The sequence below is a fragment of the Acanthopagrus latus genome, chromosome 8 (assembly GCF_904848185.1).
Source record: "Acanthopagrus latus isolate v.2019 chromosome 8, fAcaLat1.1, whole genome shotgun sequence".
Lineage (NCBI taxonomy): Eukaryota > Metazoa > Chordata > Actinopteri > Spariformes > Sparidae > Acanthopagrus > Acanthopagrus latus.
Genome location: NC_051046.1, coordinates 946,714 through 969,582, shown reverse-complemented (window position 1 = coordinate 969,582; position 22,869 = coordinate 946,714). Strand labels below are relative to the sequence as shown.

Here is a 22,869-nt window from a genome sequence, read left to right as displayed (position 1 = left end):
ATTTCATGATCTCTGAAAAGAAAGTGACACAGACATCCACAACAAAGCCTTCGCTTACATTTCCCTCCATGAAGAGGTCAAATACGAGAGTTACAGGACATCACTGAGGATTTCTTCAGTTGCTTCTTCTTCTTCAGAGTGAAGATAAAATCCACTTTTTAATCCCAAAATTAAGTAATAATAATCTCTCTTTGACTCCCGGTGTTGATCCCTCCGGAAGCTCCGGGCTCTGCTCACAGCTTTCTGCCTGTTAACACTAACAGAGCCGCTCGTTAATCCCAAACAGCAGCTTCTGTCCCTCCAATCCCGTCTGTGAGTCCAGTTCACACACAGAGAGACAGATTATGTTCAATGTTTGCATTCAAAAATCCTCCAGAAGGCTCCAACAGCACCGACATGACCGGGAGGTGAAGATCAGTGATGAATTATCTGAGGTGAAGCAGCAGACAGCTCGCAGCTACCTGTCACTCAAAGAGGCCACGCCCCCTCATTATGCATCACTTTAAGCCTCAGTATGATTTAAAGCAGTGAGTTATATAAAAGTTGAAGGGATCAATTATCTCCAGAAAGCAGCTGTGAACATGTTTAATTCTGCTGGACAGTTTAAAGATGCTACATTTCAGGTTCATACTTTTATTTGTTGGTCCTGGTAGAATAAATTTAAATATATTGTTTCAAAAAAAAACATAATTTTTCTCATACGGTTCATCGCTGCAGCATCACTTTCACACTGTGTCTGTAAAGCTCAGTTGTAGTGACAGAGTGAGACATCTGGCCTCAGTTCAGTCTATTCAGCACATTGCTTAACTGGCAGGATGTAGCCAGTCAGAGGCAGAGTAGGGCAGGTTGTACCAAGCAAAGTAGTGTGATCTAAAATAACACAGATGTAGGTCTGCTGACTGACTGGAGTGAATTCACTCTGCAGACATTTTGCAGATGTAAGAAAATGTTTCATAACCCAAGAAAGGAAATCAAAAACTCCCCAAAGCAGAATCTGTCCTCTGGAACTGGAGCTCTGATGGGATCGAGTTGCTTGTAGCGCCTCCAGTGGCCGTCAGAGGAAGTGCAGAGGGTGAAACATCAGCAGAGAAGACCGATTGGTGTCCACTGACCATCTGCACAGATGTTTGTTCTGTGTGTGTCTCTGTACAGGGACACGCCCACTGTGCGCACACACAGAACATCTGTAAACACATTCCTGTATTTACAGACGTGTTAATAAGCTGAGCGCACAGCCGTCACATTCAGCTCTGTGCGCTCTTGTTGTTTCATGCCAAACCTCTGACCTCTGACTCACAGCCGACAAGATGACTCTCAGCTCTTTGACATGGAGGCTGGAGATCTTTCTGTGTGTCACAGAGCTGCACTGACTTTATCCTTCAGTCTCTTCTGTTGGAAACCTTCTAGTTTAGCTTTCTGTCCTGTTTCTGAACTTGTTTTAATGTTTTGTTGATGTCTTGTTATGTCATGTTATAGTGGAGGGGGAGGGGGAGGGGGACATGGATCTGCGCTTTCTTGTCCTCTGCTGTTGCGTCTTGCAACGACACGCCTGTCCCCCGTCGGGCACGCGCCTCCTCGGGCACCAGCAGAGTATAAAGTGAGGTGCGCGCGCACGGGGCTCAGCAGTGAACCGGTGACCGGCGGCGGTGGAGCAGCTGCAGAGACCTGACCGACATGAGCTCTGCGCACCTGGCCGCGCTGGAAGCTTCTTCTCTCCGGGAGCGCAGGAGGTGATGCGCGCTGCGGGACTCGGGTGGGAACTGTTACCGGAGAGGATGGAGCCGTCGAACCACAACAACACGTCCTCCTGGAACCGGTCCGCCGGACAGGAGCGGTTCAGCAGCCTGGATGACATCGACGTGCCGGCGGACGGCTCCCCGACGCTGCGCATCCTCATCTCCATCGTGTACTCGGTGGTGTGCGCCGCCGGGCTGGTCGGGAACCTGCTGGTGTTCTTCCTGATGAAAGTGCGCCGGGGCAGGAAGAAACGCTCCAGCATCAACCTGTTCATCCTCAACCTGGCCGTGACGGACTTCCAGTTCGTGCTGACCCTCCCGTTCTGGGCGGTGGACACGGCTCTGGACTTCAGCTGGCCGTTTGGAAATGCCATGTGTAAGATCATCCTCTCCGTGACGGTGATGAACATGTACGCCAGCGTGTTTTTCCTCACCGCCATGAGCGTCACCAGGTACTGGTCGGTGGCCTCGGCGCTGAAGGACCGGACCCGGCGCCGCGTGTGTCCGGTGCGCTGGGTGATCGCCGGGCTGTGGGTGTCCGCCACGGTGGCCTCTCTGCCCACCGCAATATTCTCCACGGTGAAGAGCGTGGCCGGGGAGAGGCTGTGCCTGCTGGGGTTCCCGGACGGCCAGTCGTGGCTGGCGCTGTATCACCTCCAGAAGATCCTGGTGGCCTTCGTGTTCCCCATGCTGATTGTCACCGTGTGCTACCTGATGCTGCTGCGCTTCGTCCGCCTGCGCAGCATGAACAACAACCAGGTGAAGCGGAGGTCCCGGGTGACGCGCTCCGTCACCATCGTCGTCCTCTCCTTCTTCATCTGCTGGATGCCCAACCACGCCATCACCCTCTGGGGCGTGCTGGTGAAATTCAACCTGGTCAACTGGGACAGGACGTACTACATGGTGCACACGTACGTCCACCCGGTGACCGTGTGCCTGGCGCACACCAACAGCTGCCTGAACCCGGTGCTGTACTGCCTCATGCGCCGGGAGTTCCGGAAGAAGATGAAGGATCTGTTCTGGAGGATTTCCTCGCCCACCGGGACGAACACGTGCCCCCTGCGGCCGTTCTCCGGGACGGTGCGAGCGGAGCCGGACGATTCACACATCGCCATCCCGCTGAACAACGTGGAGACGGAGAACTGCAGACTGTCTGTTTTAACGGACCAGTGCGACACGGACGCGCTGCAGAGGTGAAGCAGAGGAGAGAATTCTGTGTTTCAGTCTGTCTCACTGTAAAGCTGTTCATTTCACCTCTCGTCACTGAGCTCATCGTGTTGGAGAGTCATGTTCACAGGACGGCTGCAGGTCGTGTATTAGATGTTTCTGACTTTTCATCAAATGAATTTTATACATTTTATCACAGTTTAAACATGTCAAACATAAAGGAGAAAAAATTACAAGCGCGCGTAAATTGCGCACCTGGAACGCGCCGTGCGTAAAACCATCCGGCTGCGCTTCTGCTTCGCCTGACCGGGATGTCACGTCACTGCGCTGCTGATTGTGTTCGGAAACTTTATTGTTCTTTACTATAAACGGAGTTCAGGCTCAGTGTGCCATCCGATGCTGCTTCGCTCTCTGTGCAGGCTGAAGGTTCAGCTGCTGCTTCAGACTCATTCTGTGGAGTGTTGTGGATGTTCGCTGTGGCTGATGTGTAAAATGTACAAGCTTGAGTCAGTGAATGTTAAGAAAAAAAAGAAAAAAAAACTGCCAGTGCAACCTTAAAAACAATGTTTGGAGAATAAAATCATTCATTTGCGTTGTTATTGATTCACGTGTCGGTGCTGTCTCGGGTCCAGGTTCAGATCCGGGCCGCTCTGTTCTCTGTGGATCAGATTTACAGGCAGGAATGTAGAAATGAACTGAAGTGTTTACATGCCAGCGGCCTCTGTGTCTGTGAGATAATCCTAACAGAGGAGTTCATGTGAGAAGATTAATGTTTAATGTTTCTGTTGGCAGCTGAGAGGAGGATGTTTCTGTGTGCGTAAAAGTTCCTCTGCTCCTTCAAACACAGCGGTTTATTATCAGACGGTTCAAGAGGACATTTTGTTTTAGATGTTGACTTTAACATCTGTGTATTTCCGGATCATCTGCTCCATTCTGATTGGCTGTCTAAATATGTCGGGTCCAACCAGCAGCATTTGAAGTTAAATTTATCCAATCAGCCGTCAGAGTTTGAAATAAAAGGGAGCTGCTGCTGTCAACCAATCAGGGCCCAGGGGCATGCATGTGATGCTTTTAACCAAGTTACAATAATTGGAAAACTCAGTACATTTTTCAAACCTTTAGCTCTGAATTTATCTTTCCAGCTGAGTGTTTTCTTAATTCATAGTTCCGTTCATATGATGTAATGAAAGTATTAAAGTGAGACGCAGTAAATCCTCAGATGAGCTGGAATGTTTTGGTATTTCTGTTCTGATCTGTAATCGTCTGGACGAGGAATCATTTGAGCTCTAAAACAAACGTATGCAGAGTTTAATGTTCTGTTAGATTTGTGTTGTTTCTTCAGATGCACTGTGAGAAGATCTTAATTTAAAATAAATGTATTTTCATCTAATTGATCAGAATCGCTGCTGTGTTGTTTTCAGTCAGACTCGTTCTCTGCTCATCTGTAGAGGAGAAGAAGGTAAAAGACCTCAAATCGAGGAAATATCTTGTTAGATTCTACTGGTGGGATTTTATATATGCACTGTGGCTCCATCTCTTTCTGTCCAGCAACAATAACTTTCCCCACTGATGATGGAACCAGCTGCTGCGGCTGGTTAGCGTGTTAGCTTCAGGAAATATATTTTCAAATACATCAAAACTGTTATTATCATCAATTTTAGTACTAAAAATCTTCCATATTGCACCTTTAAACAGTGCAAGTGTTTTCAAGTGATTTACACACTAATGTTATGGATTAAAGTGGACAAAGTGTTGAAGTTGCAGGTTTACAGTTGAATTAAAAGAAAAGTTCAGCCAAATATGAAGATGTGATCTCCTCCTCCTGATGATGTAAAGTCCTCCTCTCCTCCTCCTGATGATATAAAGTCCTCCTCTCCTCCTCCTGATGATATAAAGTCCTCCTCTCCTCCTCCTGATGATATAAAGTGCTCCTCTCCTCCTCCAGAGGATATAAAGTCCTCCTCTCCTCCTCCTGATGATGTAAAGTCCTCCTCTCCTCCTCCAGAGGATATAAAGTCCTCCTCTCCTCCTCCTGAGGATATAAAGTCCTCCTCTCCTCCTCCTGAGGATATAAAGTCCTCCTCTCCTCCTCCTGAGGATATAAAGTCAGGTGAAGTTTCACAATACCAGAATATTCCTGGAGCAACTGAAAATAAAATCTAAAGCTCCTCTGGTGTAATTACAATCCTAACTGATTTGAAAAGATGTTATTTTCATCCTTTAAATCAAAATCTTCAACTGAAGTCATTTCGTATCAGTCTGTGATCTCTGGGCTTCTGGAGACCTGGATGACAGCGGCAGTGAGATAGTGACTGAATTTTACATCCTACATTTACACGAACAGCATTAAAATACTGACGTTATTTTCAGTGTTTTGGGGTGTAACCCTGATGGTGAAATAATTGAGATTATTAGTTTTATTTAATATGGGAGTGATTTAGCTTTAATGGAAGAAAAATCATGCTCAGTGGTAGAACTGTGAATAATAACAGGCTGCAGGGAGTCATTCTCTCCAGATCTGTTTATGGAAATGAAGATATGACTGTTTGACTCGAGGCTCAAACCGAAGAGCGGCGTTCTGATTCTATAACCTTAATCAGATGAAAGGGATGAGAAAAGTATTTAGATTATAGCTAAGAAAAAAATCCAGAGCCAACATGAATAATGTTTATGTGGGAGGCACTGATCGAACGCAGCGAAGGGTTTCACATAAAACAGAATGAAAGCCGGACAGAACACAGAGCAGCACGTAGCACGTTATGTAAAGAGTCCGGCCCATAAACACTGAGGTGGACTTTGTTCCTCCTTACGAGCCTGCAGACGGCCCAGAAACAAGGAAACCAGCCGTCTGTGAAAATACAGCCATTAGCACAGAAGTGTGAGCAGATGAACACACACACACACACACACACACACACAGTAGTGGGTTTAATGAGGTCAGTGGTCGCTGGCAGCCTGTGAGGGTCCGAGGGTGGAGTTACAGCCCGTGTCCATTTACTTCTGTCATGTTTGCATTTACTCTCAGTACTCCGAGACAGATGTAAATGGACACATTCCCATTCATTTTTTGATAAATGTTTAAAGTTTTCGACCCCTGAAGGCTGTAATGTTCAGTACACCTTCACAAAGATGGTTCTGCTGCACTGTTATTAAGTTCCCTCAGCTGTAGCCTTTTAACTGCCAGTTATCAAATGTTAGCATGCTAACATGCTTTATTAAGACAAGATGAGCATTGTAAACGTAACACCTGCCGAACATCAGCATGTGAGCATCATCACCGTGAGTGTGTTCACCCGCAGCAGCACACCAACCGGAGCTCAGCTGGTTTATCAGTTTCACCATCTCATCATTTAGCATCTTCAGCTCTTCCCGTCCTCATCAGGCAGACGGATTTGATTGGTAGAGATCTTCTTCAGTCTGGGTTTTAAATGTTACAGTTAGTATTCATGAAGAGGCCGCAGGTTGAAAGTTATACAGAGCAGCATCAACGACACTTCTCTCATAAAAGTCCTGGATTCACTGCTTCAGTCACGTGTATTTTCTCAGTAATTAATTCAGTCACCGAGTAAACCAGATAATGTATCCACTGCCCTGCAGACATGAACTGTGTGAGATTTGACTCTAAAGCCAAACATGCTCTCTAATTCTCAGATTAAAATTGTTTCTGGAGCGAGGTTCCGCAGATAATCAACACTAATGAGGGTAGAAATCGACGTTCTGCTGAGGCCCGAGGTGACTGTCAGGCTCCATCCTCGAAACTCGAGCCTGTGACTCGCTGATTAACGAGAGCAGCACAGCGCTCTCCTCACAGCTGGATGCAAACACAGCTGAAGTTCCCTCGAGCAAGGCACCGGTTGGATGAGAGGACTCACACAAAAAGACAAATATTTTGGTGAAACACGAGGAGAGTCTGGAGGTGGAGACCTGAAGTGGTTTTAATTATCTGCTCACATGAAAACATTTATTATAATGAACTCGTTATCTCATTTACTCACCAATGTTGCCTGAATGTTTGATTCTTATATTGTCTTCACTCTAAACACAAATTAGACACGTTGTAATCATCACATTTCAATAATAAATCTTATTTTCATTACGTCATCACTTATTCATCATTTAACAGGATGTGCAAGGAAGTTTGGACGTATCAAATCTGCAACACACTTATACACGTCTATAGCACCAAAAGGGCACTACATCGCTCCACTTTTGAAAGGGGACCTTCTGTTTCTGGTCATTTTGAAAAAACGAAAAACAGGACAGAAACATTGTTCAGGTCTTTTACCACAATATTACCTCAAATCTGTTCTTTTGATTTTCTTAAAGAAATTGCCACGAGGGGACTTGCATCCTTCATCAACATCTACCTAAGAGGACATACACACACACACACACACACACACACGCACACACACACACACTTGTTATTTCAGATTTTTTTCAATCTCATTAATAAATCTAATTTTCATTACTCCATTTATTCATCATTTAACAGGTAAGTTTGGTCTTTTTTTGACCAGAAACACAAAAATTCATTAAAATTGTCTGTCAGTCATTTTAGATGTTCAGAAACAGAGTGCGGAGGAAACATTAAGCCTTCAGTCTGTCAAAATTGATTTGTTCATTTGTGCCAATCCTTAATTTGATTAATTTGACAATAGAAACACAAAGCAATTTGTCAAATAAAAAAAAGTCAGAAAAATGAAAGTCCATGTGTTTTGAATGATGACACAGCAGGAAGAGCAACTCCAAAGGTCACTGAATAATTTTTCTGTTGAAAATAATCATTTTCAAAATAAAACATCCACAGTGCAGAATAAAAGTCTGAATTTACCTTAACATGATGATTGTAACTGAATGATTTTAAAATGATGATCAATAACGCCTTTAAGAAAAAAAAATGGATACAATTATCCACTTTATCTCAGTTTTCAACCAGCTCTTTGTCAAATAGGGCTGTCAATGAAAATTCGAAATTCAAATTCAAATATTAAAAAAAAAAAGATCACATCAGCGGCTGCTTTGCGAGTGGGCGCACGGCATGATGGGTCGGGGACGAGTCACAGGAGTCGCACCTGCACAGCGTCACTCACTGCTGAAAGTGAGACGTGATAAAAACCGAGGCAGATGCAGATGACAGAGAGAAAAACGAAATGCCACAAAGTTCAGAGCCAAACTCGTCAGCAGAGAGAGTGGTTTGGACTCCAAGCAACCCAAAAAGCCCCGTTAAGATATACTTGGGACTTTGGTCAGTAGACGGCAAAAATGCGGATCTCGAGGTAAAGTTGTATGCGAGCTGTATAAGCTACAGTTAGCTTAGGACACATCTCGAAAATATGAACCCAAATGAGCACGCCGTGATGTCTGGAACTCCAACTAAACAGCCACGTCTCCACTCAGTTTCACCGCCCGCCACAAGCTCTTTGTCTGCAGCACAACAGGAGGCTGCACGAAGAAACTTGCTTCATTCATATGTAAGGACAAGAGGCTGATCAGTATCGTTGATGGCTTCAGAGAGTTTTGTCAAGAATTGGAACTGAGGCACCGTATCCCAAAAACACCTGTACAAGCAGTTATGTGTCATTGTATTAGTTTGTCCTCCTGTTATTGACATTATGCACAAATACAGATATGTGAATGGTTCAAAACCTATGTGGGTTTTTTTTAGAGCGAATATTTGTTATTTTGGAGTAATTTTGACAAACCTAGTGTCAAAACAATGTTGGTATTTTATACAAATGAACAATAGTAAACTCTTCATTTTGCCCAAAACCAGGACCGCACACCAGTAAACTGGGATTGTACAAGTGAACACCACAGTCCTTTTACTCTGTTTTCTCTGCTCATGTTGCATCAATTTAAAACAAATTCTGTCTTTCTACTGCAGAGAGAGAAAGTTTTATTTAAGTCTTTCCCGAAATGAAATACTTCTGTACCTGCTCTGTTCCACTGTCACACACACCTTCAGAGGTGATATCTTCAGTTCACCCCCAGTGGCAATGAATGGAAACATCCTCTCAGTGAAAGTGTGTGTGAAGGTGTGTAGGTGTGTGTTAGTATCAGGATCAGAGAACGACAGCGTTCCTCTGTTCCAGTCCAGATTCACTCTGATCCTCTGGAGCTTCTTCTGCACGACGAGAACAGTGGATGGAGCTGGTGGTGAAAACACAAAGTATTTACCAGAGGAAAACATCATACTCCATAATCCAGACTGTATGAGTCTCTTCCTCCGGACAGACTCTGCTAACACACCCAGTATCCAGTATGTACTGTCTCCAACCTCGACGTCCCAGCTGTGAGTCCCTGAGTTAAAGCCCTCAGATCCCAGGACAGACCAGAAGATATCAAACCTCTCTGGATTATCAGGAAGCTTCTGTCTCTGTCCTCGTCTCACACTGCTCAGATCTTCAGACAGGATGAGTTCTGGATGAGCAGTGTTTGGGTCCAGAACCACAGGAGTGTAGGAGACCATGTCCTTCATCTTGTTCCAGATGTTGAAGCTCAGGTTGCCCAGGTGTTTGGCCTGGTCTATCAGAGCTCCTGAGGGCAGCTGTGGATCCTCCAGCAGGGGGCGCTGCTGGACTCTTTCCACTGCAGCCTTGTAGTTGTGCAGGAATGAGACGTCTTCAGCTCTCAGCTGCTCCTCTGTGGCTCTGACTGTGTGTGAAAGAGCTGCTATCTCTCTGCTCAGAGCCTCCATCTTCTCCTTCATCATCTGACTCTTCTGCTCCTCTTCCTCCCTCAGTGCAGCCATCCTGGCCTCCTCTTCCTCTGCTAGAAACTGGTGCAGCTTCTTAAACTGATCCTTAATCTGCCTCTCTGTGTGTCGGGCCTGGACCTTCATGTGTTCTGCTGTCTGATCAAACTTCACTTTAACTTCTTCACAAACCTTTAACTTCTCCTTTAAAGGCTCCAGAGTTTCCTGAAGTTCCTTCTTGTGTTGTCGTGCAGCTTCATCGATGGGTCTGAATCTGTGGTTGGTGTGTTGTTCTGAGTCTCTGCAGATGTGACACACCGGCTGCTGATGGTCCAGACAGAAGAGTTTGAGTTTCTCAGAGTGCCGACTGCAGAGATCCTCTGAAGCTCTCTGATCTCTGTCCTGTAAGAAGGTCTCACACAGGTTCTTTAACGTCAGACTTACAGGTGGTTGATCCTTTGAAGATCTTCTCTTACAGACTGGACACTCCCGTGTTCGTCTCTCTGTCCACCAGCTCTGCAGACAGTCTTTACAGAAGCTGTGGCTACATGACAGAACGACAGGCTCTCTGAAGACATCATGACACACCGGACAGCAGAGATCCTCCTCTAACCTGGAAGCCATTTTGTCTCTGAGTGACGCTGTGAAGACAGCAGACAGTACATTCAGTCACAGCTCCACTTCCTCCTTCACTTCACTGAAGTTTACTTTCAGTTCTGGTTCTGGTCGGACTCACCTTCAGTGTGTGGAGCGTCTGCAGTGTTGTAGTTTCCTCCTCCTCTCTCCTGTAGATGAACTCACTCAGAGGACGTTGTTAGTTCAGTCTGACGGTGGATCTGATCGTCTGTGTGTCTTGGTACTGAAGAGCAAACTGTTTCCTGGTTTGTCTCAGGTGAGTCAGGTGTCTGAGGGGAGTGTTTCAGTCCAAAGTACTGATTTATTGCTGGAAATGTACCTGATAGTGCAGAAGAATGCTGCCTGGGTACAGTACTTGAGTCTGATCCATAGGATCTGAGTGAATCCGGACTGGAACGGAGACACGTCGTTCTCTCAACAGCAAAACAAGACAGAGCGAGAGAGAATTTAACAAAATAACTGTCATTAATTGGTTATGGCAACATTATTTACTCATAGGATTCTGGGAGCTAAGTTTCAAGATCAAGAAATCAATAAACATATGTAGTCGCGTACAGTTTGACAATTCCTGTCAGAGATGGATCAATAGATATACTTTATTTATCCTTAGGGAAATTCAAGTATCCAGTAGCATACAAAATACAAAACATACATTAAACATGCGTTAAACTACAACTAAAATCTCTAACCTTAGAGATAACAGTAGCCACAGTAAACAGTGCAAACAGTGCATGCAAATGGAAGTAAAACAGTGCAAATGGAAGTAAAACAGTGCAAATAGAGGTATGAATTGTCAGTTGTTATCTATTGTTCTCTCTGCCCTTACTGAGAGCTGTTGCACAGTCTGATGGCCAGGGGGGGAAAGAGTTTTTGAGTCTGTTGGTGGAGCTGGACTGGGACAGCAGTCTGTCAGTGAACAAACCTCTGCCTGGTCAAACCACAGTATAAAAGAGGACGCTGGCCACCACAGACTGGTAAGACACCTGCAGCATTTTTGTTTTGTTTTGTTTTGTTTTGCAGATGTTGAGGACCCCAGCCTTCTCAGGAAGTACAGGCTCTGTCCTTTCCTGTGTAAAGTGCCCATATTTGCTGTCCAGTCCAGCTTGTCGTCCAGCTGCAGCCCCAGATATTTATACGTCCTGACCACATCCACATCAGCCTCCTCGATGGACACGGGTTGGAGATGTGGTTTCTTCCTTCTGAAGTCCACCACCATGTCCTTGGTCTTGGAGGCGTTCAGCTGCAGATGGTTGAACCTGCACCACATCATGAAGTCCTTGACCAGGCTCCTGTACTCCCCCTCCTGTCCATCCTTGATACAGCCAACTATCACAGTGTTGTCCGAGTGTCTCTGCATGTGGCAGAGCCCAGAGTTTTACTGGAAGTTGGATGTGTACACGGTGAAGAGGACGGTAGCGAGCATGGTCCCCTGTGGTGCTCCAGTGCTGCTGACCACAGTGTCTGACATGCAGCCCTTCAGTCTGATGCACTGCGGTCTCTCCGGGAGAGTGAGACTTTAAAGAAACATACGGACAGTAAATCAAATAGAGACGGTTCCAGTTTTCTGCTTTGAATTGAGATTCTTCAGCATTTTCGTCAGAAGCACTTTTCATTTTGTTGAGGAAGTTCTGCACAGATGTGTTTAGAATTGGCTGGTTCACTGCAGCAGCTGACTGACCAGAGAAGATTCAACTTGTCTCTCTGAAACCTCGCAGACCTCCAGGTTAAATGTGTCTCTAATCTTTTGTATTTAGTTCTCATTCTTTATGAACTTTTACAAGAAGGTGACTTCAGTCAGAGGTTTAGTCTTTTCTTCCAATCTGGTCCTGTGGCCACTCACGGTATTGCAGCAAAAAAGACAATAATTATCATGACTTTTTGATAAATGAAGGTTTTAAGGTGAAACATGTTCCTAAAGCCGAGAAAAACAAATAAGTTCTCACAATGTGAAGTCTGCGGGCTGAGCAGGAACAGGCAGGGCAAGTGGGGTAACTGTGCATAGTCAACAGGTTGCATATCCAGAAAAAGTCTTTGTTGTATGTGCTGGGCGAGCACTTCTTACTCAGTGCGTTTACATGACACATAAGAAAACTGAATTACTGTGTTAGTCCGACTATGATCGGATTTCTAAGATGCATGTATACACTTTAGTCTGACTAAAATCAGACCGGATCGGATTTCTAATAGTCAGATTAATACACCTAGATTATTTGATTGATAGTCGCATTAATCTTGCATGTATACGCTCCATCAGATCGGATTTTTGGGTTCTGCCATGAGCCGGAAGTAGAAGGACGTCGGCGGCTTTCCTCCAAAATAACCACAAGCAAGAGCGTCATCATGCATCTAGTGTGTGTAATTATCATGTACACCATATACGAAATGTACAAAGATGTAGCTTCCCCTCGCTCTTTGTACGCCATCTTTCTTGAATGCCGAGGCAGCTGGTGATGTAAAGAGGTCAGCCGGAGGTGTTTCTGTTACCACTAGTTGAAATGGGTACAGCACCACCGAGCGTACCGGGTCTGACATGCTCCGGACAGTACTGCGATTTTCTCACCAGCATGTATACTCGGACAGTTGCAGTTGTCTGATTGAGCAGCATAGTTAAACTCTGGTTGTAATCTGACTGAAATGTGCATGTAAATGCACTGACTGGTTTGAATGGATGCCATCTTTCCATTTGGAATCAGTGCAATGTACACTCTGGCAGAGGGTAACGCCTGGATGAATTCTTTAAAGTGCCCAAAAATCAGCATCAATGAGGTGAAGCTCTGACAGCTCAGAGAGAGAAAAAATGGAGTGTCATCATCTGAATGTCCCTCATAAAACTGGTTCAAACCAGCTCCAGAGGAACGGGACGGAAAAATCTGACAAATTCATAAATCCATGCCGTCCTCGAGGGTTAACATAAAAGTGGTGTCACTGAGGATTACAGGAGGAAGGTTCCAGTGTTTTGTGTCCTCACTGCAGACGCTCTGTGAAGCTCTACTAACAGGAAATGACAGGATGGTTCATGGTGAAATAATCTTCTCCTTCATAAAATGATCCAAACTGTGTTTTGAGAGTAAAATGTCAACACACAGAAAAAAGACATGTTTGTAAAGAATCAGGTTTGTGTAATTCAGCTGGGATGTTGCATCTTACAAACACCAACAGGCCTCTGGATGATGAAATAACTGTCTATTTAAACGCTACACGACACAAATGCTTCACAACATCATTTCACAGAGCCTGTGTTCAGCATAATTACACTCCGAGTTCTGTGGCATTTTAATGGGGTTTGATTTCAGGCAGGTGGGAACAGAAACAGGTTTTTCATTGTTGATGGAGTTGTTTGAAACTTATGTCCACAACATGGCTGAACACTGACTTTTTTAATATTGACTAAACAAGGCTGCATAGCACTCAAAACTTCCTTTAATCAGAGGAATGTGAACAGGGTCCAAACTGAGCAGAGCATCATGCTGATAAAACCTGAGACATTTAACTCTGCAGCAAGTGAACACAGGATTCAGAATGACTCGCGTCTACTGTTTTCCACCTTTCTTAAGCCTTCAGAAAAGGGCGTCCTCTTGACCTGATTGGCTGTGAGGAGAACCCCCCCACATCAGGAGTCAGTCTGCACACCTGAACAGGTGATCTGAATCTCTTCCAGTCAGTCTAGAGGGATTCTGATGCTCAGATCATGTATTGAGAACTTTCCCCCATAAAACTGCATAAAACCTAAAAACTATTGACTTGATGTGACCTTGTAAAATCCCACAGCTGTACTTCATATACTGTGCTGTGAATTTCATAAAGTAAATGTCATCACGTTGTTGATTGTCTTGCTTGCGTCTTCTCAGCCTGGTCTAATTTTTTACTGTTTTTGGGTTCAAATGTTGCCTGAAAATCAAAAAAACCCAGAGGATCATTTACAACATTTATTCATTCAAATAGTTTGTCGTTTTCTTTAATAGAGCAAAGAATCTGTGTTTTTCATGAATCTATATCATTAGTTTTTACTTTCTTGTAACCACATGTTGATTCTGTTCAGTATTAATGACGTTCTGTCACATCTGCAAATTATTTGGTTCTGCATAAAAACTTCAGGGCCACAGATCCTTTTAAATATAACATCAGAGCTGAAAAACACACTTTTGAACATGTGTTGCGTGTAAATGTTCCAAAGAAAGGATCATTTAATCGGGCAGAATGAGTGAAAACACCTGCGCAGGTAGAAACAAGTCTGTTGAGTTGGATTTTAGTGCAAAACTCAATACACACAAATAAACAAGCTAAAGAAAGATGAGACACATGTTCATGTTCGCGCCGCTTTGAGCTCAGAGATCATTCAACTTCAAAATCATTTTAATGTCTTGTATCGACTGCTGCAGTCAGTTTGTCTGAGAACACACAAAATGAAGCACAGGAACACGTTTCATTTTTCTCAGGATGACCGGTGACACAGGAGCTGAATGACAGACTGACGGATGCTGTGTTTCAACCATGGAACACAACTCGAGGCAGCTTCATCTGTCTGTATGGAACATTTAGAAATGTTAAAACATAAATAAAACAAGTGACCTCTCGTGCTGTTTATCCTCCTCCATTTCTATTATAATGCACTGCTGAGGGTCCAGCTGTCTGTAAGCTCACGATGTCACTTCATCTCCTCTTCAGAATTTGTTCAATTTTGACGTTATGCACTTTGAACGCTTGGAGGTCAGAAGTAGAAAATTTCAGCTTGAAAATGACGACCTGATGTTGACTGGAACGCAGCAGGTGACATCATGACCTCCACTATCTAATTAAGACCCTGTTTTTGAGGTACAAACATTATCAGATATAACACAAACTGTAATGGTCAGCTGGGTCAGTTCATGTGTTAAGCGGCAGCGATGATGGCGTCAGTGACATCAGTGCTTCTCAGTCCAGCGTGTCACTGCTTTAGCAAACTGCTCACAGTGGACCCGCCCATCAGCTCCAACACCCGCCTCCTTCAGCAGCTCGTCCACTGAAAACACAGAAACATAGCTGTCAATCAATGTTCGTTACATTAGTCTGTGGAATTTTTCTCCTTCAAATATCCCTATAGGAGCCTTAAACACATTAAATTGTCTTGTGGTGTGCATGAAGCCTGTCTCCATCTGGAAAGGCAGATAATGACCCATTTTTATGTTTTCTTGTTGGTCATCTGCTTTGAGTGGATGTAGTGAATTCAATTAGAGGCAGAAGTCAGGAGTTGGGGTGTAAATGGATAAAAACATGGAGGAGGTTGGGATGGTGGTCGGGTTGTTGTGTAACCAAAAGTCAACAGTGTGTCATTTTAACTTACATATATTAGTGAAGTAATGTGGCTGCAGTTTCGTATGTACGCACTTCTCTACACTTTGAGGGTTAAAAAGAAGTTAATTGCCAAAACAGAGACAAAACACACGGTGAACTAATTTAAAGACAGATTTGATTGCTGGGTCTTTTTTTCCTAAATTCTGATCGATTATCATGATAATCATTGATGTGAATTTGTTTGGCCGTGATAATCGTGTAGCATGAATCAGGACAGCCCTAGTGTGTAACGTAGGCTACAGCTACTGTTGCTTTTTGTTAGTGGAGCTGAAAGAGGCATCTGTTGGACTGTTGGGTAAAATGTGAATTAAGTTTTTCGCAAAGTCCAGCAGCATTAAGTAAGTTCAACTCATATGTCTCATAAAAAACTGATTAATACACGTAAAATTGCTAGAACTTGTTGCATAGAGCCCCGTTTAACCCAAACTACAGTATATTTGCTCGCAGTTTTCTCGCCTCAATGTTACCAAACAGTGAGCGTCACTGCCAAACGACCTAGTGAGCTGCTCAGGTACAAGGATGTGTTGTGCGTATGTGCACCTTCAGACACTTGTAGAGGCAACTTGTAAACAGTCAAACCATCCAAGTCAAACAAACAATTGATGATCCTGAAAACTCTGCAGTTACAAATAAAGAATGACACTGACAGCGTAAAGGTCGGTCCTGTAGCATTTTCACCTGAGCTGAGATCTAATCAGGTGGAATGAGTGAAAACACCCATGTAGGTAGAAACAGGTCTGCTGAGTTGGTCTTAGTGCAACACTTCAATCACAGATACTGATTTAATAACATCTTGAAACAAGCTCACTGGAAATATTTTTACCTCACAGGCAGATTTCTCACTTGTAAATATGTTTGTGCTGAGTAGTTCTGCAACTGTCTGACTCTCATTTGATGAGAATGAAACGAAAACTTAATCTCATTAAATGTGTCTTTTATCTTCGCTTCTCTTAAATTATCCGCAATAACTGAAAATTCCCACCAGACTCTGATTCTCTTAAATTTTGTGGAGGACACGTAACAGGATTAAAAATGAAGGGACAGAAACAAGCAGAATAAAAGAAAAGAGATAAAAAATGTCTGGAAACAACAGAACAAAGAAAACATCAACACAAAACGATGGAGGATTAAAAACTGACGGGGGCCCAGGGGATTAAAAATTTTTAAAAATATGACATTAATCTGAATTTAGTTCCAGATTTTAAAGAACAAATGTGGTTGTTGTCTCACCCTCTCGATCCGTCAGTTTCTCTCCCAGCCCGGTGAGTTTGGCTCTCAGCTCGGAGGCGAGGATGAAGCCTTTCTGCTCCTTGTCAGCCATCCTCATAGCCTCCAGGATCTCCTCCTCCGGCGCTTCCTGCTGGAGCTGCCGGTGCATGATGCTCAGGAGGGTGGAGAAGTCCAGCTCTCCGGCCCAATCTGCACGAAAAAATATTTTTTTTTACTTGAACCAGCATCTCTGATATCACCAGGAGAAAAGATGAGATGACTGATCTCTGCAGGAGGAAGCATCAGAAGATTCATGGAGGGAGGAAGTAATATCACACAGTGAGCATGAGTTGTTCAAACAGTGAAGCAGTAAAACAGAATGTAAAGAGCATCAGATAAGATGTTCAAATATGCTGAATAAACTGTCTGAGTGGAAACTGAGATGTTAATTAGAGGTAATACAGAGTTTCCCTTCAGATTTCCTAAATATGATTCAGACAAAGTCAAACATCTGAGGCTTCTTGTCTACAGACAGAAATATTAAAACCATAATAACACGAAGATGTTCATGCTCCTGCCAAGAGAGAACATAAAAACCATCTTAGTCAGTTCACGACATGGCAATTTAGATTTCTCTCCACCCGCTCCTCATCGAGTTTGGTTCAAGCCCCAAAGACTCACCAGAGCAAATGTGGATTAATCCACTGGTGAAAATAGTCCCCAACAAATTCCCTCACGTTTGTTCTATTTTTAAAAGAAACTAGTGGCTAGCAGCTGTTTGAGGAAGATACTGAACCTTTTTAAAGAATAAACATGGGTGGGTGACAAACAGACTCCATGTTTCTACTCAAAGACAGAAAGAAGTTCATGTAGAACATTTGCTGAATTAACAAGAAGGTCCAAATAATGCAGAATGAGTCAGAGACAGAGTTTCACAGAGTTTATAAAGTGTCTCCAACTCAACAACTCACTAAACTGACACATTTGTTAAGGGAGTCTGGGGACTTTCTCCACGGGGACAAAGAAGTCGCCTATATTGTTCCTGTTTAGTGTCTTTGTAACATGTGACATGTTCAGATCAATAACATGTTTCTTCTTTCATAAATGGAGTGTAAATGGTGAAATCAGTGTAAACAGTGTGTTTAAACAGCTGATCAATGTTGGCAGGTAAGACTTTAGCACTTTAGACACAGAAGCAGACAGGCTGGTACAGACATGCTGCCACAAACTGACACTTTTTACAAGGAGACAAACAACTTCAGCTTCTGGTTTAATGCTGAATTCACAACAAGGACACAATGATTCAGAAACTGTCTTTAATATCGTTTCATGATGTTTGTAAAGTTTCACGCTACTCAACAACTCCTAAAATTAGCTGATTTGTTAAGGGAGTCTGGTTTTGTTGTGGTGACTAGTTCAATGGTTGGATTAGTTTAAACAGACAGGTGGATGTTGATACCAGGTCTGAACAGGACCTGAGAAACAGCTCCACATGTCATCAGTACCACAGGCTGCAGCCTCCTGTTGTTCAGCGGAACAGAACCACAGCTGGCCGTCTGGCACAGGTCACCTCTCTGCCACCATTAATTCAGACTGAAGCTCCTGTTTAATGTTCCTGTGAAACTGTGATGAGGACCAATAACGACAGCGTGTTCAGAGACACAATGATGGTTTCTGATTAATGGCAATTATTTCACACATATTTCTTTCACAGTGTCATTTGCATATTGTGTCAGAGAGCCTTAAATCTCACCATCTGAAGTTAGGAGCAGCTCAGTTCAGGTGTCTGGAAAATTTATCCCAGTTGCCAGGATAAAATGTTAATCAGATCCAAATGTCTCTTACAAATCATATCAACATTTTTACAGAAAGTGTCCTATCATGCCCACTTTAAATGTATATGGACTAATTCTAATGTCACTGCTGACAACCAGTGTCCATGTAGCAGTGGATGTTTTTAATGAGACGTCAGGGTCCATTTTCTATTTGTGATCGTACTGACAGAAACAGGTCATTTAAGGCAAATCATGGTGTTTTCCTGACCAAGTGTTTTTTATGCTTCAACCTAACAAGAGCATAAACCCAAAGGTTTAACTCAGGCGTGGTCTGCAGAAATATAGATGTGTCCTTGAAAACATCTGGTTCTTTGATTAGAAGTCAAAGGTTATTTATTATTCTGATGACGAGACAGCAGAGTGTTTCCTGAATTTTTAGACACTTTTTTTGAGGTTTGGATCTGAAAGAATAGGACCACAGACAGACAGTCAGACAGATGAGATGAGACAGGTACCTATGTTGTGGCTCAGCAGGTGTCGTTGGACCTCAGAGGGGGTGGGGCTTGACCCGAGGCATCGCATCACTGTGATCAGCTCCTTGGCTTCAATCTTCCCTTTACGCTGGCGGTCGTACAGAGAGAAACACTCCTTAAACTCTGCAACAAACACACACACACACACACACACACACACACACACACATACAGGTCAATATAGCCAACAAGGCACTAAGATTCCCCACTATCTCAGAGGGGACCTTCTGTTTCAGGTCATTTTGAAAAAACAGAATAGAAATGCTTCTTTTAAGGTCTTTTACTGTAATATTACTCCAAATGTGTTTTGTTTTTTGGGGGTTTTCTTTTTTAAAGAATTTGCCAAGAAGGGACTCGTAACCTTCAGTGATGTCTACTTCTTAAAGAGGGGGCTTCCACACACACAAACACACACATACATACATACATATACACACACACACACACATACACACACACACACACACACACACACACACACTGTGATCATATGCACATCCAGCGTGTAATAATATGAGACGCTGGATAAAAAAGTTGAGAAGGTTCAGAGAGGATTAAAAATACTATATTCTTAATACTTTAATACGCACAGCTTGGTGTTTGCCTTCAGGGTGAAATGATGCATCACATTTATGTGTTATTAACAAAAGTAGTTTCAGAGTTTCCAGATAATCCTTCATGAATCTGAAATGAAAGTCAATCATGACAGCTGAGCAGATGTTGCTGCAGGAACATGAGAGAGAAACAGTAAAAGAGAGAATACTTAATTTAAAAATGCAAGCTTTAGGTGTTACCAGTTGATTTAACTTAAAGTTTGTAGTTTATTTGTTATCCAAAATTATAAACATGAGTTGTTTTAACTTGAAGTCATTTGACTTTAAATGATGAGTTGGATGAATGTACAGAGTTTAATCAACTATTAGAAATAATCAGCATGAACGGCAGACTTCCCAGCATGCATTTTTTGAGAGGTAAACCTCTAAAGACTTTTATATAGTTTGAAGAAAACATCCGTTATGGAAACTTTCTGCTTGTCTTTAATTTTGAGGGAAGTTATGGCTCCTTTTTTAACCAACATGCTGACCATGATAAGGGTAAGAATTGAGTTCAGTCTTTATGAAACATTCACACTTTCATCATCTCATCTTGAGTTGGTCAACATAAGGAGCAGGAGCTGCTGCAATTAAAAACTCAAATTTAATTGTAATGACTGTCGGCGTCACGAACAGTCGTTAATTCAACTTAATATCTTCAGATAACTGAGGATGTATTTTCAAGTTCAAAAAGAACTAAAAGAGGATTTCAAACAAACTTTTCAACCAACATTAATTAACTCAAATATTTACGGCAGCATTTGAAAACCGCCCAAAGTCATTTACAGTGTAGTGTCTCTTTTAGCTCCTGGTTCTGGATTCTTCTGTCTGACTCAGTCTCAGTGTTTCCAGCAGCAGCGGTACTCGGTACTTGACCTGCTGAGCAGCGAGCAGCAGACAGACACAGTTAGAGACTCGCTGCTGAGCACAGTGGAGCGTCCAGCAGCTAAAGAGATGCAGTCACCTCGGGAACAGTGAGAAAATGTGTTTAATATCTGTCTCTGGACCAAATCATGAATCTGTGAAATAATCACCAGAACAATCAACAATAAAAACATTCATTAGTTGCAGCCATGAATATGAGCAAACTGGCAGACTGCCAATCAATTAGTTACTAAGCACAACTCATTAATTTAGCTGCTGAACTGGACAGTTTTACAGGAACAAAGACATGAAGCCCACATTAACTGGTCTTTCCTTTGAGTCAGAGACAACAGTCTGAATGTAGTGTCTCCTTGTTACACTAAAAGCTGCGTTCACATGCTGAACCTTTGTATTTAATCACATTAGCAGGTCGAGGAAGTCGGCCAACAGATCGCTGCATGAATCAGCCTGAACAGAAACAAGTGCTGCGTTATAATGAGGCCGGCACACAGAAAACTGTCCAGTCTGATCAAATACCAACACTGCTGAGAGAAATCCTCTGATAAAACACTAAACGCACGTCATCAGTGGCTGTTGTTACTCCAGTAACTCTCGGCAGTCATTCCTACAGCACTCACTCACGCAGCAGTCACATGTGACAGTCTTACCATTAATCTGATCCTGTGTCAGGAACTTTGCCTGGGATGAAAAGAGACAAACAACATGAGTGAACAGTGATGAAGCAGGAGGTAGGTTGCAGGTGAAATCTGGATGGTGGCATGAAGCTTCAGAGAGGACTCAGTTATTATCTCACCATCGTGTCAGCGTGTGTGCGAGCAGGCGGCGGCTCTCAACTCTGTTACTCAGCTCAGGAAACTGATCCCAGCCGGTGTAAGATGAGGAATGTAACAGAGGTGAAGTGGACGGAGGATCCTCGCTGGGACTCCATGAGGACGGCAGGACACGCTCCTCCCTCTGCTGTCACGCTGCTGCTCATCACGCACTGGTAGGTTTTACTCCACAGCACAACTTCTACATGAAACAAGTTCGTCCAACATGAGGTTCAAATTGAAATAACGGTCTTTGTTGTTACAAAGTGATCAGTTAGAATACTTTCAGGTTACTTTTTTGTTTGTTTGGGGTTTTTTTGTAAAGAGTAGCGCAACACCTTAGTTCTTAGTTATGTAGTTAGTTTTTTAGTAAGTTAGTCCATGAAGCATCGTCTCTGTGTCTGTGTCTCTCCTGCTGCAGAAGGTAAACCTACAGGTGTGTCAGTGTGGATTAGTGACCTAATTCAGTGCAGCGAGATGGCAGCGAGCAGCTTAACTTTGTGGAAATATTCTCATTGTTTTGGAATTTTGCGGGCAAAAAAAGACGACAACAACATCACATGAATGATGTAATGTGGCTGTCTGGACAGTTTAACTGTAGTGAGTCTCAGAGAGGTTTTACTGTATCTGGTGACAACTCTAAAGTACTAACCTGGCCTCTGTTGACTATAAAACCTTTTACTATCACTATATATCAAAATGTATTGATTTTCATTATTTTTCTTCAATTCAACATTGGGCTGCAGTTACAAAACAGCTGGAGAAGTCGCCTCTCACTCAATTTGAAGGAACATTTATTGACATTATAACGTCTATGTCTTAAGTTAGCACGCTAACCAGCTAGCCCCTCCAGGTCTGAAGCGCCTGTGTTAGCGGTGTACATATGTGTAAAACTCCCCCGGTGCTCCAAGCTCACAGTCTCAAACACCTAGCTTCATAGCTAAACAAGCTAATGAACGCAATAATTAGCAGCAGTTAGTTGTTACTTGGGTGCCTGTATGTTATGGATCTAACACATGGCCAATTCTAACATACTGAACCCAAATAAAGTAATATATTACTGTAACACGTTGCTTTTGTAGCACATTAACAACAACACTGTTGTCAGCTGGGACTGAAGCAGACTGTGGTTATAACCCTCAACAACCTCCATGCTAACAACCTACTGGCTGGAAATGGCAGGTTACTCCCAGACTAACCTGTCACCAGTGGTACAGATGTTTTGCCAGGGGTTCCCACCGGCACCCTGAACTTTGTGTTTCCAACACAACTGTGATTGGATTTAAAGAAACAAAGAAATCCAACCTTTTATAAAACTGTCCATCATGAGTCTGACTTGTTTAAAAGCATCATTCTGAATCAGTTTCATGCTGTTTTTTAAATCTCTATGATTCCTCCACATCAATTTGCATTTCCCTGAATAAATCCCCAGAAGAAAAGTAAATGTAAACCTGTTGCCTTCAGCTGGGCATTAGAAGACAGAACAAGCAGCAAAATG

The 22,869-nt window shown here is 43.2% G+C and overlaps 3 protein-coding genes across 4 annotated transcripts; 1 reads left to right on the top strand and 2 right to left on the bottom strand.

Annotated features, from left to right (window-relative positions):
• Positions 1–1,541: 1,541 nt before the first annotated feature.
• Positions 1,542–3,506, top strand: rxfp3.3b (relaxin family peptide receptor 3.3b). Its single transcript, XM_037107365.1, has one exon. It carries the CDS (start codon positions 1,734–1,736, stop codon positions 2,931–2,933), a length of 1,200 nt encoding a protein of 399 aa, XP_036963260.1. The 5' UTR covers positions 1,542–1,733; the 3' UTR covers positions 2,934–3,506.
• Positions 3,507–6,590: 3,084 nt separating this feature from the next.
• LOC119024498 (nuclear factor 7, brain-like) lies at positions 6,591–10,486 on the bottom strand. Its single transcript, XM_037107356.1, has 2 exons — positions 10,337–10,486; positions 6,591–10,241 (listed from the first exon to the last, which is right to left on the bottom strand). The coding sequence occupies exon 2, from the start codon at positions 10,222–10,224 to the stop codon at positions 8,803–8,805; it is 1,422 nt and encodes a 473-aa protein (XP_036963251.1). The 5' UTR covers positions 10,225–10,241; positions 10,337–10,486; the 3' UTR covers positions 6,591–8,802.
• Positions 10,487–14,350: 3,864 nt separating this feature from the next.
• calml4b (calmodulin-like 4b) lies at positions 14,351–21,552 on the bottom strand. Of its 2 annotated transcripts, XM_037107393.1 has the most exons (5): positions 21,356–21,552; positions 21,210–21,240; positions 19,067–19,207; positions 16,798–16,986; positions 14,351–15,235 (listed from the first exon to the last, which is right to left on the bottom strand). In XM_037107393.1, the coding sequence occupies exons 1-5, from the start codon at positions 21,356–21,358 to the stop codon at positions 15,138–15,140; spliced, it is 462 nt and encodes a 153-aa protein (XP_036963288.1). In that variant the 5' UTR covers positions 21,359–21,552; the 3' UTR covers positions 14,351–15,137. The 2 variants fall into 2 exon arrangements, with proteins under 2 accessions (XP_036963288.1, XP_036963289.1); XM_037107394.1 differs by lacking the exons at positions 19,067–19,207; positions 21,210–21,240; positions 21,356–21,552 and adding an exon at positions 17,458–17,488 and having other exon boundaries at positions 15,101–15,235.
• Between the last annotated feature and the right edge of the window lie 1,317 nt (positions 21,553–22,869).